General features: G+C 40.5%; 1 protein-coding gene across 2 annotated transcripts in view; it reads left to right on the top strand.

The window, feature by feature from the left end:
- Positions 1-5,581: 5,581 nt before the first annotated feature.
- The window catches only part of SNX11 (sorting nexin 11), a 28,708-nt gene continuing 13,218 nt past the window's right edge, over positions 5,582-21,071 (top strand). The window contains exons 1-3 of one of the 2 annotated variants that reach the window (XM_053697376.1): positions 5,748-5,805; positions 8,550-8,667; positions 15,572-15,635. In XM_053697376.1, the coding sequence (XP_053553351.1) occupies positions 15,612-15,635 (24 nt within the window). In that variant the 5' untranslated portion in view covers positions 5,748-5,805; positions 8,550-8,667; positions 15,572-15,611. Of the gene's footprint in view, positions 5,632-5,747; positions 5,806-8,549; positions 8,668-15,571; positions 15,636-21,071 lie in introns of those variants that run through there. The other variant, XM_053697385.1, reaches the window with a different exon arrangement.

Here is a 21,071-nt window from a genome sequence, read left to right as displayed (position 1 = left end):
TAATGGATAACTGATGACAACCCAGAAATCTGTTTTACTACCCATTCCAAGAAGTAGCTAAATTTTTCAAACAAGGAACAAGAAATGGAACAACCCATGGGTAAACACAAGTCCACAAAATAAGAACCATCCACAAAACAGCCTAATAAATGATGGCACGCTGAATGAACCGGCAACAACCTAAAAGCAGATTCAATATCCACCTTAGCTAACAACGCGTTAGAACCCGCCTCCTTATCTAAAGACAAAGCTTTATCAAAGGACGCATATCTTACCATAGACAACTCAGGTTCAATTCCATCATTAACCGAAAAACCTTTCGGAAAGGACAAATGGTGAATAAGCCTATATTCATTCGGAGCCTTCTTCGGAACAACACCCAAGGGGGACACCCTTAGCTTATCAAAAGGAGGAGCAGAAAAGGGGCCTGCCATTCTGCCCAAAGAAACCTCTTTCTGAATTTTATGTAAAACCACATCGGTGAAATCCCTAGCAGACTTGAGATTACCAGCAAAAACAGACTCAATACCCTTAACAAATGGTATAAAGAAGCCATCCTTAAAACCATTAAACAAAATCTCTGCATCAGAAGCCATACCCCTTCTCCCACCGTACAATCTTAACCAAGGCTCCATCTTTTTTAACTTCACCGGAGTCTTGGCCTTGAATGCCACCATCGACTTTTGTTGAAGCTTTGGCCCTCTTGAAGCACTTGACACTGGAATGAATTCCTCCACAAAAGGAACATTCATGCTTGTACTTGCAAGCCGTTCCAAATTTACACATCCCTTCATTAAATTGAAAGCAGAGACCTTTTCTAAAGGCCACTGCTGATGAGGCTGACGAGGAGGCACTTGGAACCCCTCCCGAACCACGAAAGGGCTGCCCAGACCTTAAAGTGAAGGTCAATTTTTACCCGATGCTCACCACCTATGTAAACAGTATGCTCTAACTATTACAGTCGCTAAGATAAAATTTGCAAAAAATCAATTATTTATTATTAAATTTTATATATAAAAAACCTTTGTTTCGTCTGTTTACTCCTCCCCCGATACACTTCCTTATTTGGCCCTGTTGACGTAGCGATCATTTCAACCAGCCCGCCGTGTCACTACCAAGCTCGTGCACAAGACTGGTTACAAACTGCGCATGCGTATTGTAAGAGCATTCGCGCATGCGTGGCAATTTCAAAGAACGTTATTTCTATTCCTCGGTGATAATTACCCGTTTTGAGGATTAGAAACGGCAAACTGTAAATTCACTTCCTTTCTTCTCTAGCGCGCTGTAACACTGACTGAGTCAATGTATCTAAGGAAAGCATACAGCGTAATACGCATGCGCATATAATGCACGCGCATGATGTATTTGACAAGAGCAGAAATTAGACGCATGCGCTATTGTTACCGATGACGTGGGTAGAAAGGGGCAGGACGCCACGGGGGAAGCGAAGGAATTGGAGAAAAAAAATGTCAATCAAATGGGGGTAAATGTCGGGCGGACAGTTGCGGTGAAACGGAGGGTAATTGAGAAATAAAAAATACAAGTACAAAATTATTTATAAAGATTTTGATGAATGAACATTATGTTTATTTTACATGTTAGTGATGATACTGGGATCGAGTGAGGCGGACTTGACCTTCACTTTAACGGGGTCATAAGCTCAAGCCATATGCCCATATCCCTATCACCCCAAAGCATCTCCGGACAAACCGCCAAACGCTGACGGAACTGCTCATCATACATCCACCAAGCTAAACCACCATAAGTACGAAAAGCACTTGCTATTTCGTCCAGGTAACAGAATAGAGAAGAACACAATTCAGGGTTCTTTTCCCCAATAACACTAGCTAAGATACAAAAGGCCCTAGACCAATTGGACAAAGTTTTAGGAATCTTCCTAAATTTTCTTTTCCGATCGTCATCTTCCTTCTTTCCCGATTCACTTTTAGTATCCTCCTTGCTGTCAAAACTTTGCTCCACAGGAAGAAGAGAAAATATTTCAACGAACTCTCGTCTCCAAATCTTCTCTTTAACATCCTTAGCGAGATGAATACCCAAAGGGCCTCCGAACACAAACAAGGTCGCCTCAAGGCTTGATCAGATACCCTAGCCTGACCAACCACAGAAGGAGCACCAGAAGGTATAATCGTTTGATCTAATAAACTTCCACTGGAAGTCACATTTTGCGAAACCCAGGCACCAACCGGACCGGAGGGAACCATAACATTTGCCTGAGAACTGTTAACCACACTAACATTAGACTGAGAACTGTTCTCAATCTGGGAAACTAAATCCTTCAAACCTTTAAGTAAAACCTCACACCTGTCATCAGACGCACTCACATTCAAGACTGGCAACACACTACTACTCGCACCTACATCACATGAAGATTTGGGTAAACCCTTAGATGTACCTGTTTCCTTCCTTGCATCCAAGCGAATAGATTCATTTCCATGTCTTGGAACCACTCTATCTTTGTGACTCCTTCTTTCCGGAGATCTAGATCTCCAATGTCTCACTCTCTCCCTTGACTGACTGTCTATTGTACCCCAGACAGACGTTCCTGAATCCTAATTTTTTCTGACACTAATAGGCGACCGGGATCTAACCCGACGCCGTGCTACTGGAATCCTGGACCTTCTTTCCTGACTCTTCCATTCGCCTGGCAAACAATAATGTACTGGAGTCGCAGTGTTGAAGTCAAACTTTCAGCTTTATTATCCTTAAAAACAGTTGTACAGGAATACTGCCCTTCAGATAACAACAAGCTATCTTCCATTCGCCTTCCTTGACCTGTGACCGAGAGGATGCGTAATCCCTATTATCTACAATTCTACCACTAACAGAATCATTAATATCCCTGTGACTCCTGACCAAACTAGGCCCAGCCCTGCTATCTTTATACTCAGTTAAAGGAGAGTTCCTACCCATTGTACTACTAATACACCCCCAACTTCTCCTGGAACTAAAGCCTTAATTAATTGATTTAAAATATCAATACCCCCTACCTGCTCCGTTGAAACTGGTCCTGAACAAGATGGGAGTTGCTCTTCCTCCTCCTCCTCACCAAAATCACTGTACTGCTCCTCTATCCATAAAGAATCACCTTCCTTGTGGCCGCTCCGACGAGCGACGTCAGTCTGTCCAGAAGTGCAGCACCTATCCTGAAAAACATCTGGGAAAAAAGACATATTACCCTGCCTACCGGCAGCCCCCCTAAAATCTTTAATACTCTGGTTGATTACCTTCGCTATTGAAAACATAGCCCTCCTGAACCCCTACATATAAACTAGCATCCTGTGCCACATTGTAAGCTGGTCCAGTTAAATTTTCAATATGCTTGGTTTTCTTTAAAGCTTTCTTACCAGGCCCCTTAGTGCTGGGGTCCTGAAAAACTAATTCTCTCCTAGCAGTATTGATTACAGGCCTCTCCATCACCCTGGCCTTAGGCCTACCGCCCGTTGCGCTCCTTTTCCCAGTAGCCTCTGACACACTCCTACTGGCACCTTCGTTGAGGGCCGTATGATCCAGAAAATGCACCACACTAGGCCCAGAGGCCGTAACCCCCTCCTGCAAAGACGTTCCCTCCAGGCCTGAAATGGCCCTTACCTCATCCCTAATTGGCGCCAAAATCAAAGTATCCTCTTCGGAATCTTCCTCAAATGTCCCCATTGCTGCCTCATTATCCTCGAAATAGCCGCCAAGCTGCCCCGCTTCACCTGAAAAAGAAAAAACATTACCTTCTCCAGGCTCCGCAAGTGGCAACCGTGACTCCACCGGAACGCTGCCGACTCCAGTCCTGCTCCGACGCTTGTCTCCAACTCCCGACTTCCTTGCGACAGTGCCGACCTGCACCGCCCGTTGACCAGAAACGCCTCCCGCTGCCGAAGACCTAGCCGCTCTTCTTCCTCTGCTGCCGGAATCCTGTCTCTTCGATCCCGCCGACTGAGTCTCTCAGGCGGGCGGGACCTGCGGACAGGCCTAGAAGCTCCTCCGCCCGCCGTCGCTGCTCCTCCGGAACCGTCGACCTCCTCAGGAACAAGTCTACGCTGGATCCATTCGACTCCCTTGGACTTCAGCAGCTCCTCGACCGTCCCGATGATTGATTGAAGGTCCGCCATGGTGAGTAGAAAACTTCTTGCAGGTAACGTTTCTTTTCCAGGTCCTCTTCAAACGACACTGAAAGGAAAAGTGAGCAACGGCTCACGAAGATACGCCCATCTACGCCTCGAGTGAGGTCACTGGCCCCTCCTCTCACAGGCGCTCGACGGGGCCTCATATATGGGGTAACAGGTATTTATGTTGAATATTGGTATTGTACCTTATTTTATTTTGTGTTAACCAGCTTTTAAAGGGTCAGTAAACTAAGACGATGTAAAAGCTAATGCTAACGTCCTCTATATCCTTACATTTTAACCGCATTGTTAAATTTGGAAAAAAAATAATAATTATAACATGTTTTATTAAATAATAATTATTGCAGCCTAACCGTTACTCTATGTCCGTTCTCCAACCCCTCCACGGCATCTCCAATGTGGGCGGTATAGACCGACTCTGTACTTCCCACATGCAAATGATGTGACACACATGTATCCTCCCACTGAAGCTGTCTCACGCTCCTGTGTCTAGTATATGCAATCTTGGAAGCATCGAACGCTTGACGTGAACGTATGATTTTGGGCATGCGCAGAACTAGGAATAGCGGAACCCAGAAGCAGATAATGTAATTGTGCGCGTGTTCACATAGCAGGTACATAGATCAACACTATAGGATGATTGCTAATTCAAATATAGGGGAAAAAAATGGCAGTCATGGAGGCGGACAGTAAATACACAAGTGGTACAAGTTTGACGAGAAAATATATAAGATAAAAACTGTTATTTTACAATTTGATGAATGAAACTTTGGTTAAATACATGTTGCACATGTAATTTTGACGGTTGAAATTCAGAGTATACTGTCCCTTTAAGAAGTTCAACACCATAGTGATGAGACAAATATTTTAACAGGAAGTGAGACTTCTTAATAAACACATCTATTCAGAGGAGGTGACATTTAGGGTTACCAGCTGTCCACCACACAAATACTGGACAGTAGGTAATTGGGCATGATGTTAGCTGTGTGTCACATAGTTCTCCCAGCAAAAGTATTACTATTGATGCAACCATATATATTTTTCATTTTACCTCATGTCTTTTTGCTAAGATTTTACTGGATTGCTAACTAAAATACTGGACTGTCCGGTTAAATACTGGACACCTAGCAACCCCAGATATTGGAGGTGAAAATGCGTGTCAACAAAGAACAATGAGACAGCAATGGAAATTTTAATACGATTATATACTGATATTAAGGCACTGTCCACACAATAAAATTCTGCACTATCAATAAACATGAAATCCTAGTTGTTGATTTTCAGTATCTTCATTTTCAGTGGCAACGATTGACAGTATAGCACTAACATACGGCTATTTACCAAATAAGATGCTAAAGCCCAAACTTCATTTCCCACAATGCTTAGTGCGATATGACCGCTTTAGAAGCTCCCATCAAACTTCGCGCGTGTAACCCGGAAATAATCTACGGGGCCGTAGTGGGATGAGAGTCGGAATAATGGAACGCTGTGTGGGGTATTATTTTACTCTTAGTTTTTCACTGTGAGATACAGCTGTCAGGCCAGTTTACGGGACTCTTTTAGGTAGAGTTCCGCTCTGCCTCTGGGTAGTATGTTATGTTGGGCTGGCTGATCAGTTTATCTTATGCGCTTTCCAGAGGGCGGTGCATCTGTCAGCTTCTGCTTTGCAGTACGTTTTGCTCTAGTTTAGTCAGTAGTGACGACTTGTATGGTGTAGTAGGCGCTATTCGTGTTTGCTTGTTATGGTGTGACACATTAGGTCATACTGTATTGACATTTCTGTGGCATATGCGATTTGCTTAATTATTAAAACGAAATGATATTTAATAAATATTACCAGAAATTATATGTAATAAATATTTATTGCCAATGTACATTTATATAGTCCATAAAGAAGATGCTTATTTATTTAGTAACCAACTCACACATTTAAGTTATTCATAATGAATTAATTTAAATAGAAAGATAACGTTTCAGACCATATAGTCATGATCTGAAAAAGCAAGGGAATAAATGTAGGCACACAAGAATTATATATTACAAAACCTTCAAAATGTATTTATTATCCCATATCACATTTCGTGAATCACTGTATTTGGCTCAAACCAACATAATAAAGTTAACACCATAGAAAACACATTAAGTCTGAGGTAAAATGACACAAGCATATAATACCTATCTAAGCATACGTATGCCACTATAGCCTGGTATAATAATTTCACACAAACTGGTCAAGTTACAAAAAAAGAGGGTACCTTAAATAGGAAGAATCAGCATATATCATAGGGTACGTACCTACCATACACAAATACATATAGTAACTGTGGTCAAAGGTATAACGCCATACAGCGTAATAAATATATGCATATACCTTGAAAATGTCTCTCTGTGTGAGCAATAATAATATACAAAAGTTATCTGCAGTCAGTCCCAAAAAACACCTAATGGCGGAATAGGAATAAAGTCCTTCATACACAGGATAATTATAACACAGCAGTTCTTACTGTAACTCGCTCCAGAAGGTGATATATGTAGCGCTTGCATAGGAAAAGCAAATGACACTTAGCTTTCCGGTTCTGTGACACCTTTGACCACAGTTACTATATGTATTTGTGTATGGTAGGTACGTAACCTATGATATATGCTGATTCCCTCTTTTTTGTAACTTGACCAGTTTGTGTGAAATTATTATACCAGGCTATAGTGGCATACGTATGCTTAGATAGGTATTATATGCTTGTGTCATTTTACCTCAGACTTAATGTGTTTTCTATGGTGTTAACTTTATTATGTTGGTTTGAGCCAAATACAGTGATTCACGAAATGTGATATGGGATAATAAATACATTTTGAAGGTTTTGTAATATATAATTCTTGTGTGCCTACATTTATTCCCTTGCTTTTTCAGATCATGACTATATGGTCTGAAACGTTATCTTTCTATTTAAATTAATTCTTATTATTCATTAAGGGTGGCACCAGAATCTAAACTGCCAGCAATATTTCCCACTCTCTCTAACACCCCTATATGTAATATTCATACTGAATGAGTATATTTATTAACCTGGTAGTTAATGTCATAGGGAACTGTAGTTATAATCCATTAGAATTCACAACACTACAGCTAATTTGTGAATCAATGAACAAAACTTTATTGTGCATTCAGAAACATGAATTCTACAAGTTTAAAGGGACAGTCAAGTCCAAAAAAACTTTGATTTAAATAGGGCGTGCAATTTTAAACAACTTCCCAATTTACTTTTATCACCAATTTTGCTTTGTTCTCTTGGTATTCTTAGTTGAAAGCTAAACGTAGGAGGTTCATATGCTAATTTCTTAGACCTTGAAGACTGCCTCTAATCTGAATACATTTTGACCACTAGAGGGCATTAGTTCACATGTTTCATATAGATAACATTGAGCTCATGCACGTAAAGTGACCTAGGAGTGAGCTCTGATTGGCTAAACTGCATGTTTGTCAAAAGAACTGAAATAAGGGGGCAGTCAGCAGAGGATTAGATACAAGATAATTACAGAGGTAAAATATTATAACTGTGTTGGATATGCAAAACTAAGGAATGGGTAATAAAGGGATTATCTTTCTTTTTAAACAACAACAATTCTGGTGTTGACTGTCCCTTTAAAGGGACACAGTATTGTATTTCTTTCCACTTAATGTGTTTCCAGTGACTAGCTACTGTCTTATTACATTTTTTTATTTGCTTGTTTTCATTTATTCTTGCAAAGTAAATTATTGTTTTTGCATATTGACAGAAAGAGCAAAGAAAGTGAGGTATGGTTCTTACAAATGTGCTTTGGCTTTATTAAGAAAAGGCAACTATTTCAAATGCAAAAGGAACATTCTATGCATTTAAAGGGACATTGAATGCTTTTTTTTAAATTGATGCATTAGAATGTATTCACTAAATTGAAAAAGATCTGCATACACCATACATGTTTTAAATGATCTAATCTTATTTAATAGGAAAGTATACATTGTTTTGTAATCCTGAGAGACAAACAATGAAAAGCAATGAGGGTATTAAGTAGTTTAGGTGTGATTATTATTATTGTAGAACACATGCAGGATTTGGTATTATGTAGGGGTAGTAAGCTTCCTTTCAGCACTTGTAGACCATAAGGCTGTAAATAATAATTTGAATCTATCATATAAATATAAGAATACAAATGTGCGTGTATATAAATATATTTATATTTGGTTGTAGAGGGAAGAATATAAATTCAGATCTGTTTAATAAACATGATGCACATATTTTATTAACTGAACAGAATCATTGTTAAACTATCTTAAAGGGCAACAGGTTTGTGGACTAATTTATTATTGATTAACTTAAATGTTAATAAGTATGCCTCCTATAAGTTCAGTTGTTTACAGTTTGCTTTTCAATTCAGGTATGCACTCATGTCAGTGCCTATTGGGATCAGAGAGGAGCACAGAGGGGAAAGAGAGGAGTGCTGTAGAGAAGGGAAATACAGACACTTACCCAGCAGAGATGGGACACACTGTGATGTAGGTAATATTGCTTCTCCTTAGAGATACTTGTCTATAGTAGGTATTATAACTCTCTTTAACATGGCATATTTCTGCTGTGGTGAAATTATATGGGTTCTTCGTAGTGTGATTTACAAGGATTGTTTCTCTTTGACATGTTGTCTAGATTTGGTAGGATTGCTTCTTCGTTGGCACTGTGTCTGGGTTAGGTAGGATTGCTTCTGGTTTGGCACAGTGTCTGGGCTAGGTAGGATTACTTTTTTTTGTTTGGCGCTGTGTCTGGGATTGGTATGATTGCTTATTGTTTGGCACTGTTTTGGATTGGTAGGATTGCTTCTTGTTTGGCACTGTGTCTTGGATTGGTAGGATTGCTTCTGGTTTTGCATGGTGTCTTGGATAGGTAGGAGTGCTTTGCTTTGACACAGTGTCTTGGATAGGTAGGAGTGCTTCTGGTTTGGCACAGTGTCTTGGATAGGTAGGAGTGCTTCTGGTTTGGCACAGTGTCTTGGATAGGTAGGAAGGAGTGCTTCTGGTTTGGCACAGTGTCTAGGTTAGGTAGGATTGCTTCTTGTTTGGCACTGAGTCTTGGATTGGTAGGATTGTTACTTGTTTTGACACTGTGTCTGGGTTAGGTAGGATTGCTTCTTGTTTGGCACTGGGTCTTGGATTGATAGGATTGTTACTTGTTTGGCACTGTTTCATGGATTGGTAGGATTGTTACTTGTTTGGCATGGTGTCTGGGTTAGGTAGGATTGCTTCTGATTTGGCTTGGTGTGTGGGTTGAGTATGATTGCTTCTGGTTGGGCACAGTGTCTGGATTAGGTATGATTGCTTCTGGTTGGGCATGGGGTCCACATAGCTCTATGAGTGCTACTCTCTGTCACTAACAGTGCAGGGGAGTCACTGATCTGGGGCAGAGATCAGTAATTTCTCTTCATGACGAGAACATGTAGTCATGCGCTCACAGGCAGCCGTTTGCATGACAACCCATTCTCATTATGAAGAGAAATCACTGATCTCTGTCCCAGATCAGTGACTCCCCTGCACTGTTAGTGACAGAGAGTAGCACTCTTAGAGCTATGTGGACCCCATGCCCAACCAGAAGCAATCATACCTAACCCAGACACTGTGCCCAACCAGAAGCAATCATACTCAACCCACACCAAGCCAAATCAGAAGCAATCCTACCTAACCCAGACACCATGCCAAACAAGTAACAATCCTACCAATCCATGAAACAGTGCCAAACAAGTAACAATCCTATCAATCCAAGACCCAGTGCCAAACAGGAAGCAATCCTACCTAACCCAGACACAGTGTCAAACAAGTAACAATTCTACCAATCCAAGACTCAGTGCCAAACAAGAAGCAATCCTACCTAACCTAGACACTGTGCCAAACCAGAAGCACTCCTTCCTACCTATCCAAGACACTGTGTCTGGGTTAGGTAGGATTGCTTCTTGTTTGGCACTGGGTCTTGGATTGATAGGATTGTTACTTGTTTGGCACTGTTTCATGGATTGGTAGGATTGTTACTTGTTTGGCACTGTTTCATGGATTGGTAGGATTGTTACTTGTTTGGCATGGTGTCTGGGTTAGGTAGGATTGCTTCTGATTTGGCTTGGTGTGTGGGTTGAGTATGATTGCTTCTGGTTGGGCACAGTGTCTGGGTTAGGTATGATTGCTTCTGGTTGGGCATGGGGTCCACATAGCTCTAAGAGTGCTACTCTCTGTCACTAACAGTGCAGGGGAGTCACTGATCTGGGGCAGAGATCAGTGATTTCTCTTCATGACGAGAACGTGTAGTCATGCGCTCACAGGCAGCCGTTTGCATGACAACACGTTCTCATTATGAGCGCAGGAATGGGTAAGTGTCATGGTAAGTTCATGGTATTTTTATTGTGCTTATGAGATTTTTCTAGTTTTGCTCTGCTCTAAATGATTTCATCAACATATTTAATAGTCATTGAACTGATAACACAATTATACCTTACTATTTATAGACAATGGTGCTATTAAGCCTCTCCCTGTTTTACGCTGATTGCTTTTTTTCCAGTGACATTTACCAGCTTATTCTATTATGTTATTTTTTCTGTTACATTTCACATTAGCTACTTAAATTTAGTTTTCATGGAAGTGCACCTTCTACAATGCTTTGTATTTTTCTAACATGGGGAAGGCTTCTTTGAGCAGCCACATGACGGACAAAAAACACCAGCATACAACCATGCAAGATACCGCATTAATGTTTTTTTTTTTTTTTTGGTTAAACTACTAGTGGTGTGATGAAAAAAATCACCTGTTAAGAATGTCTTGCAGCAAAGATTCACAATGTTATTTCAAATTGTTTGCAACTGAGTGTTCTTATCTCTGTAAATGTGATCTCAACCCTTATTTAAGACCTCTCACCTTAGTGAGTCATCATTTTAAGTCAAATCAGATGGATTTACACCTGATAATGTTGCATGCTGTTGAGGTGATGAACATATACATTGAGTCAGCGTTCATGGGTCACTTATCTCACTGATATTTTCAGTAAAATTAAAGGTCTGTCGGACATTGGGGGTCAAAAATTTGATTAATTTGTCAATGGATAGTCCAAATATGAATTGGGAAGTGTTTGACATTCTTTTCAAAATAATTTGCCAACATGGGATTATATGGATTTCATATACTCCATAATTCATTTAGAGATGGATGCTATTTGTTGGGAAGTTGATTGCACCCTTTTCAGGCTGTACCTTTTTGTTTCACGAGTGTCTTTCCCAACAGCAGGATTTCATGACAGTCACTAGCTGCAGCACCAGGATGCTGAGATTCTTTAAACACTGAAGCTGGTGAAATAAATTATCTCTGAACGAAGCACTGATGCTATGGCCTCATGTCAAAGTGTCTTCCTAATTTCAAATTGAAGTATTTTGAGACTGTGATGGACCACTGCATGGAACTTTTTGTTCATGTGAAAGTTGGGATCTTCAGTTGCATTGTAAGATCAACATATTTTGAAATAATTAGTTCACCTTTTATTAGTACTGTGTGCAGGGTCCATGGAATCATTTTTAAAAAAATGTGTGAGGCAAACACTAACCCTGAAGCTACTTCATTTTCCATTTTCAATGCTGATAATTGCATAAGATTGCATCAAAGATGGATATTGGATATGCTGCTGATACTTTAAGCATTGCAAAGTTAAAAAAAAAACAAATGTTCAGCAATAAATGGAATGCCAAACTCTCTTTATCATACTTATTGAAAAGTTACAAAAGAATGTCACATAGCAACATTAATTTGTCAGAAGCATGCAGTGCCTGTATGCAAGGCAGATGGGCCCTACTTAAAGAGCTGTACACACCTCAGATGAAACGTATCTTAAAGGGACATAATACTCATATGCTAAATCACTTGAAACTGATGCAGTATAACTGTAAAAAGCTGACAGGAAAATATCACCTGAGCATCTCTATGTAAAAAAGGAAGATATTTTACCTCACAATTTCCTCAGCTCAGCAGAGTAAGTTCTGTGTAAAAAGTTATACTCAGCTGCTCCCAGCTGCAGGTAAAAAAATTAAAAAAAATGAAGAAATGAACAGCAGCCAATCAGCATCAGCAGTGCTGAGGTCATGAACTCTTATTGTGATCTCATGAGATTTGACTTAACTCTCATGAGATTTCATAGTAAGCTTCCTTTACCTGATTGGTGAAATAATATGAGAGTGCACAATGCTAGTCCCTTCAGATGTCCCAGGACAGACACACTAATATGCTGCTTAGAAATCCTTTACAATGGGAGGTGGCTACTGAGGAACTTTTGAGGTAAAATATCTTTCTTTTTTACATAGAGATGTTCAGGTGATATTTTCTAATCAGCTTTTTACAGCTATGCTGCATCACTTTCAAGTGTTTAAACATTTGGGTATTATGGCCCTTTAAATATGTTTGTTGAAGTCAACCATGTGGAAGAGTCTCTGTATGATGATGTCCATAGACCCGGAGAGCTCAGAGAGTTTGACCCCAATACCAACAATGTTGACTGTCTTGTATGAAACTATTGGGACAAATCTATAATTTTGTTAAGCAATGCAGATGTGGTCAATGAGCTATTTCTCTCACTGTCAAGCTGGTGTTTAAAGAGGATTTTCCAGAAATAAGGATCATTTTTTAGAATCAAAATAGTCTGTGTTGACTCAGAGACCAATAGTGGAACATGTCAGATCTTTGATTTCTTAAAAACAAAACGGTTGAGCTCAGCTGCTGGTGCCATGCTGCAGTATTTTGGATACTGGAGGAGCAGAAGAGAGGCAGTATATTCAAACAATTGAGGTCATTCTAGATGAGCAAAGTAATCTCAAAAAGAAAAGGCTCAGGATGGAGGATGACATTGTAGTGTTGAAATATCCACTAATTAATATGCTGATAAAGGAGGGACTACATGCAAACTCCCATTTATTGCCTCCTACGTAAGAGTTCAAGCATAATTGGAACTTGCTATATCTATTATTATAACAATTTACAGTATTTGTTGATTCTATAAACCTATGCACATTTTGAGTTTTTGTTCATCATGAAGCCTCATTTGTTCAGTTCCAACTATTGAGGTTAAATTGTTAGCAATGTAAAAGGTCCTTGTGGTAAAATGGTAATCATAACTATCATTGTTGTACTTTTAAAGGGACATAAAACTAAAAATGTTTTTCATAATACAGTATAAAGTTTTAAACAAATTAATAATTTACTTCATTTTCTTTTTATCCTTTGTTTGAAAGGGAGAAGGTAAGTTCAGGAGTGTGCACATATCTGCAGTACTATATGGCAGCAGTTTTGCAATAATGTTATACATTAGCAAGAGCACTATTTCCTGTCATGTAGTGCTCCCGACATGTGCACGCTACCTATCTAGATATGTCTTTAACATAGAATAACATGCGAACAAAGCAAATTTTATAATAGAAGTAAATTGGAAACATTTTCAAAACTGTATTCTCTATCTGAATCATGATAGAAAAATTTATGTTTCATGTCCCTTTAATGGAAATGTTTGATTCAGCATACAGTGTCGCTGGGAATTTGCAGATGGTTCATAGAATTCTCTTACACATGGATTGACTTGTTTTTAAAACAAACTGGTAATACAATTCTGTGACTGCATGATTTCAGTGCCACTTTCAGAATGAAATGCTAAATATTTAGTCATGGAAATAGGGGTTAAAGTCAGGAAAAATTAAGAAAAAAGAAAAGAGTGGAAATCCTATCTAGTCCTCTCTTTGATACCTCCATTCTGCACTTGATGGTTATAACTACGGTGGCTGCACCCTGCAGATGCTTTGTGCTATTAAATGTGCATGCTATGCTGGGGACTTATAGTCTCTGTACTCACAAGGGAACTAGAATTCCCAGAATGCCCTGCAGCTAATTTTTTTTAAATATAGGCTAGCATATGTAAGCGCTCTAACTGTTGGTTCAGTGAATTATGTCTGTGACTTAATGTGACCTAATCCTTACATGACAGGTGAAAGAGGGCTAAGTCATATATGACTGTAGAGAAAAGGGAAAGTTCATGAGTGAAACATGAACGCTTTGTGTTTAAGTAGTTGTAGATGTATTTGCAGCAGGAATAGTAAGCGTCTTATGCCACTTTACAGATCAATATTTAGGCCTCATATTGAGTATTGTTTGCAGTTCTATAGGCAATATCTTATCTATATTGCAATTTGTTCAAAGGAGGGCTACTAAATGTAAATGGTCTAAAAAAAATCAACCTTACCATGAAAGGTTCAGTGACCCTAAACTTTTATAGCTTAGAGGAGAGAAGGTGGAGGTAATTACATGTTAAGTATAGGTAGAGGATTAATAAAACACAAGGCTGTAAATATGTTTTCACTAAAGAATCTACACCAGAACAAGGGATTATGGTCTCCAGCTGAAGGGTAGTAAGTTGAGGAGTAATTTGTGGAAGCATTTCTCTACAGGAATGGTGGTTGATTCACTGAACTTCCATTAGAGTTGGTAATAAACACTCTGGGGGGACTTTAAAGGGACATGAAACCCAACAAATAGAAAATATCATTTTTAAAAAGTTACCAATTTACTTCTATCATCTAATTTAAGTTGTTCTCGTGTTATTCTTTGTTGAAGAGATACCTAGATAAGTAGTGTGCCCATGCCTGATGCACTACATGACAGAAAATATTGCTGCCATCTAGTGCTCTTGCTAATATATAACATTGTTGCAAAACTACTGCCATATAGGACTCGATTTATCAAGCAACAGCGGACAGGGGTGTACATATTCGCACCTGTCCACCACAGCTCTTGTGCAACACTGCCCCCCTTTCCGTGCACAGCCAATCACGGGCAGACAGGAGCTGTCAATCTCACTGGTCGTACGAGACCGGGTAGGTTAAAATTCTCCACCTAAGAGGTGGAGAAGAAAATAGGCAGCAGCGTTCTAATGACCATTGCTTGATAAATACTGACTGCAGGTTCTCTTGTGAGATTCTGCGGTCGTAATGCGGCGGACAGCTTGATAAATCAAGCCCATAGTACTGCAGACACGTGCACACTCCTGAGCTTACATCCCTGCTTTTCAGCAAAGGACACCAAGAAAACAAAGAAAAATTGATTATAGAAATAAATTGGAAAGTTGTTTAAAATTGTATGTTCTATCTGAATCATTATTTTTTTTGTATGTGTTCTATGTCCCTTTTTAAGAATGCATGGTATAAGCATAAGGCGATCCTATAAACTAAACTTGCACTTTATGGGAAATGTATGGTTCTTGTCTTGTGCTACATTACTGAAGGTCATTAGAACTGTATTGAGAAGTGGATTTGTTAGATACAGTCTTGTGTTTTGATGATTCTGGCAATATGATTTATATTTCCTTTAACATCTCATTGTTACCCTTTATCTTCCGTTTTTGCAGATAAAACCCTCAGACCCCTTAAAAAGGCTTATGCTGGAGGATGTTTCAGAGCCTGGACGCAGAGGTATACATAATGTCTAAAGCCGTAAGGTATTGTGTATATTGGGTACCTGGGCCTACGTAGCAAGTGTTGGTGTGTAGGTTACAGGTAGCAATTAGATATGAGTTTAAGTAAGCAGTACACGGCCGCTAGAGATTTAGGCTTAGACCTTGCTAACATGTCTAGTACCTATTCTTCTTTAGTTACTTTTTCCAAATTATAATTGTAATCTGCTCACAAGATACCTCTATGACAAATAATGAAATGATGCTATTATAGATTAACGACTGGATAACATAAATGTTTAGTACGCTGCTGTATCTTACATGGTGACAAATTGTATCTTTCAACTTATAGCCACTTTGCCTATGTTAAGTATAGAAATCCATCTCCAGGGTGATGTAACCATGTAACATCCTTTAATCCACTCCCATATTGTATTTGTTTGTCAAGTTTAAAAGAATTCTGCACGCACAGAATCTTTTGTTTAACATGCAGATGTGTAGAAACTTGTCAATACATCCACCAGATGCACATGTTTTTGTGCTGTTTATTTTTGAGTCACACGTGTGCACTCATTGTTCAAGGATGCTGCAGGGCAGAGATTCTGGTTAGGGCTGATGTGGTTTTAGAAACGACAACTTGTATTTACCTAATGGACCAGGCAAGAAAAACAGAGGTGGAGATTACATCACCAAATATGTTTTTGTCAAGAAAGTTAGAATACATAGTAACCTAGTAGATGAGGTTGAAAACAGAAAGAAGTCCATTGAGTTCAACCTATACAAATCTTACTATGCTTACAATAAAAGCTCCAGTTGACCTTAAATTAATCCCATTAAAAAGGTGACCCATTTAACACAAGCAATCATATCTCTGAATTCTTTTTCTAGTCAAAATTGTATCTAAACCATTTTTAAATGTATCTAAGGCATTGACATTTACTACCTCCTTAGGTAATGAGTTCCACAATTTGATTGCTTTTACAGTGAAAAAACGTTTACGTTGCTGGAGATTAAAACTCCTTTTCTCCTACATTGGTGTATCGGGTCCACGGCTTCATCCTTACTTGTGGGATATTCTCAATTCCTACAGGAAGTGGCAAAGAGAGCACACAGCAGAGCTGTCCATATAGCTCCCCTCAAGCTCCGCCCCCCAGTCATTCTCTTTGCCGCTCTAACTAGTAGCATCTCCACGGGGGTGGTAAAGAGTATGTGGTGTTAGTTGTAGTTCTTTATTTCTTCTATCAAGAGTTTGTTATTTTAAAATAGTGCCGGCTTGTACTATTTACTCTGCAGCAGAAAGTGATGAAGATTTCTGCTAAGAGGAATATGATTTTAGCACCAGTAACTAAAATCCATTGCTGTTCCCACGCAGGACTGTTGAAACCAGAGAACATCAGTTGGGGGGAACAGTTTGCAGGCTTAACTGCTTCAGGTATTATCAGTCATTTTTCTAACAAGACCATGTAATGCTAGAAGACTGTCAGAAATTCCCTCTGGGATAGGTAAGCCATTTTTCTTAGACTCTGTATAAAATGATGGCTTATATTAAGGGCTCTATGCTGGTTGACACTATTGTGGGCTTAAAAATCGATTGCTTTTTAGCATGTTTTTCACTATAAATAAGGTGTTTTTTCAGACTTTAAAACACTTTTGGGGTTTAATTTGCGCCTGGCACTTATTTGGACACCTAATCTAGTCAGAAAGGCCCGTCCACTCTGGAATGAAGAGGGAGGAGGCCTCATTTTCGCGCCTCAATTGCGCAGTTGTTTTGCCTAGGCAGTTCATGCAGCTTCACGTGGGGAGTCCAGAGGCATCAGAAAAGACTCCAGAGAGGCTTATTTCCTACTAAAATAATCCCTAAGGAAGGTAAAGGCCACAGTGGAAGCTGTGGCATAGTACTGTAGTGTGTTAACCGGTTAATAACTGTTATTAGCTCCGGTTTGGGCATTAAGGGGTTAATTGGTCTGAAAATTTGTGTGCAATCTTTTCAAAGCATTAAGACACTGTGGTGAAAATTTCATTAAAATCGGATGTTTATTTGATGGTTTTTTGATGTTTCAGTAATAAAGTGTGCACTTTTATTATTTAAAGAGACAGTAACGTTTTTGTCAAAAATAATTTTTATTGCATTGAAGTTCTGTTTAAGTCTGTCAAACATGTCTGAATCTTCAGATAGCCTATGTTCTGTATGTTCAAAGGCCAAGGTGGTTCCCCCATTAAATTTATGTGTGAAGTGTGCCATAGCGTCCAAACAGCTTAAGGACCGTACAATCACACTTAAAAATATAGCCCAAGATGATTCTTTAGCTGAAGGTAGTGAAGATAGCTCGCTATCCTCTCCTTCTGTGTCAACACCAGCTATGCCCGCGCAAGCGATGCCCAGTACATCTAGCGCACCAATTGCGATTACTATGCAACAATTAGCGGCAGTAATGGATAATTCTCTCTCAGCATTTTTATCCAAACTGCCAGCTTTTCCTAGGAAGCGTGATTGCTCAGTTTTAAACACAGACAATGAGCAAGCAGACACAGAGGATAATTTATCTGTAGTGCCCTCGCATCAATCTGACTTGGCGGTGAGGGAGGGCCTGTCTGAGGGAGAAATTTCTGACACAGGAAAAGTTTCTCAGCAGGCAGAGCCTGATACCATAGCATTTAAATTTAAGCTAGAACACCTCCGCGCCCTACTTAAGGAGGTCCTAGCTACACTTGATGATTGTGATCCTTTGGTGATCCCAGAAAAATTGTGTAAAATGGACAAATTCTTAGAGGTCCCAGTACACACTGATGCGTTTCCGATACCTAAGAGGGTGGCGGATATCGTGACTAAGGAATGGGAGAAGCCAGGTGTACCTTTTGTTCCCCCTCCTATATTTAAGAAAATGTTCCCAATTGTTGACCCTAGAAGGGACGCGTGGCAGACGGTCCCCAAGGTAGAGGGGGCAGTTTCAACGCTAGCTAAGAGCACGACTATACCAATAGAAGACAGTTGCGCTTTCAAAGACCCTATGGATAAAAAATTAGAAGGTTTACTTAAGAACATTTTTGTTCAACAGGGTTTTCTTCTTCAACCAATTTCTTGCATTATTCCTGTAACCACTGCAGTGGCTTTTTGGTTTGAGGAACTAGAAAACTCGCTACAGAAGGAGACTTCTTATGATGAAGTCATGGACAGAATTCACGCCCTGAAGTTGGCTAATTCTTTCATTACAGATGCCGCTTTCCAATTAGCTAAAATCTTGGTCGGCGGATGTGTCGTCCAAAACAAAATTGCTTAATATTCCTTTCAAGGCTAAGACCCTATTAGGGCCTGAGTTGAAAGAAATTATTTCAGATATCACTGGGGGAAAGGGCCATGCCCTTCCACAGGATAGACCTTTCAAAGCTAAAAATAAGTCTAATTTTCGTTCCTTTCGCAATTTCAGGAACGGACCGGCTTCTACCTCTACAGCCACTAGCCAAGAGGGTAACTCACCCCAGCCCAAACCAGCATGGAAGCCATTGCAAGGCTGGAACAAGGGTAAACAGGCCAAGAAGCCTGCTGCTGTTACCAAGACAGCATGAAGGGGTAGCCCCCGATCCGGGACCGGATCTAGTAGGGGGCAGACTTTCTCTCTTTGCTCAGGCTTGGGCAAGAGATGTTGCGGACCCCTGGGCACTAGAAATTGTCTCTCAGGGGTATCTTCTAGAGTTCAAAGACCTTCCCCCAAGGGGAAGGTTCCACATGTCTCGCTCATCTTTAGACCAGATAAAGAGACAGGCATTCTTACATTGCGTAGAAGACCTTTTAAAAATGGGAGTGATACACCCAGGTCCGACAGCAGAGCAAGGACTGGGTTTTTACTCAAACCTGTTTGTAGTTCCCAAAAAGGAAGGAACTTTCAGGCCAATTCTGGACTTAAAAATTCTAAACTAATTCCTCAGAGTTCCATCATTCAAAATGGAAACCATTCGGACAATTTTACCAATGATCCAGGAGGGTCAATATATGACTACCGTGGACTTAAAGGATGCGTACCTGCATATTCCTATCCACAAAGATCACCATCAGTTCCTGAGGTTCGCCTTTCTGGACAAGCATTACCAGTTCGTGGCTCTTCCCTTCGGATTGGCCACTGCTCCCAGAATTTTCACAAAGGTGCTAGGGTCCCTTCTAGCGGTGCTAAGGCCAAGGGGCATTGCAGTAGCACCTTACCTAGACGACATTTTAATACAAGCGTCGTCCTTTCACAAAGCAAAGGCTCATACAGACATTGTCCTAGCCTTTCTAAGGTCTCACGGGTGGAAGTTGAACATAGAAAAAAGTTCTCTGTCCCCGTTCACAAGGGTTCCCTTCCTGGGAACAATAATAGACTCAGTAGAAATGAAGATCTTTCTGACAGAGGTCAGGAAGTTAAAACTTCTGAACACTTGTCGAGTTCTTCAATCCATTCCTCAACCCTCCATAGCTCAGTGCATGGAGGTAATAGGACTCATGGTCGCAGCAATGGACGTGGTTAAATTTGCTCGAATTCATTTAAGACCATTGCAACTGTGCATGCTCAAACAGTGGAATGGGGATTATGCACATTTGTCTCCCCAGATTCAAATGGACCAGAAAACCAGAGACTCACTCCTCTGGTGGTTGTCTCTGGATCACCTGTCTCAGGGAATGAGTTTCCGCAGACCGGAGTGGATCATTGTCACGACCGACGCCAGCCTCCTAGGCTGGGGCGCGGTCTGGGAGTCCCTGAAGGCTCAGGGTCTATGGTCTCGGGAAGAATCTCTTCTCCTGATAAACATTTTGGAATTGAGAGCGATATTCAATGCGCTCCAGGCATGGCCTCAACTAGCGGAGACCAAATTCATCAGATTTCAGTCGGACAACATGATGACTGTAGCGTACATCAATCATCAGGGGGGAACAAAGAGTTCCCTGGCGATGAGGGAGGTATCCAAGATCATCAAATGGGCAGAGGATCACTCCTGCCATCTATCAGCAATTCACATCCCAGGAGTGGACAACTGGCAAGCGGATTATCTGAGTCGTCAGACTTTCCATCCGGGGGAGTGGGAACTTCACCCGGAGGTTTTTGCCCAGTTAACTCAACTATGGGGCATTCCAGATCTGGATCTGATGGCGTCACGTCAGAACTCCAAAGTTCCACGTTACGGGTCCAGGTCCAGGGATCCCAAGGCGACATTGGTAGATGCCTTAGTAGCGCTTTGGTCGTTCAATCTAGCTTATGTCTTTCCACCGTTTCCCCTTCTCCCCCGGCTAGTAGCCAGGATCAAACAGGAGAAGGCTTCGGTAATTCTGATAGCTCCTGCGTGGCCACGCAGGACTTGTTATGCAGACCTGGTGAATATGTCATTGGTTCCACCATGGAAGCTACCTTTGAGGCAGGACCTTCTAATTCAAGGTCCATTCGAACATCCAAACCTAGTTTCTCTGCAACTGACTGCTTGGAGATTG

The sequence above is a fragment of the Bombina bombina genome, chromosome 1, assembly GCF_027579735.1.
Source record: "Bombina bombina isolate aBomBom1 chromosome 1, aBomBom1.pri, whole genome shotgun sequence".
In the NCBI taxonomy this organism is placed as follows: Eukaryota; Metazoa; Chordata; class Amphibia; order Anura; family Bombinatoridae; genus Bombina; species Bombina bombina.
The sequence above is the reverse complement of the archived record's forward strand: the minus strand, read 5'-3'. Positions and strand labels throughout refer to the sequence as shown.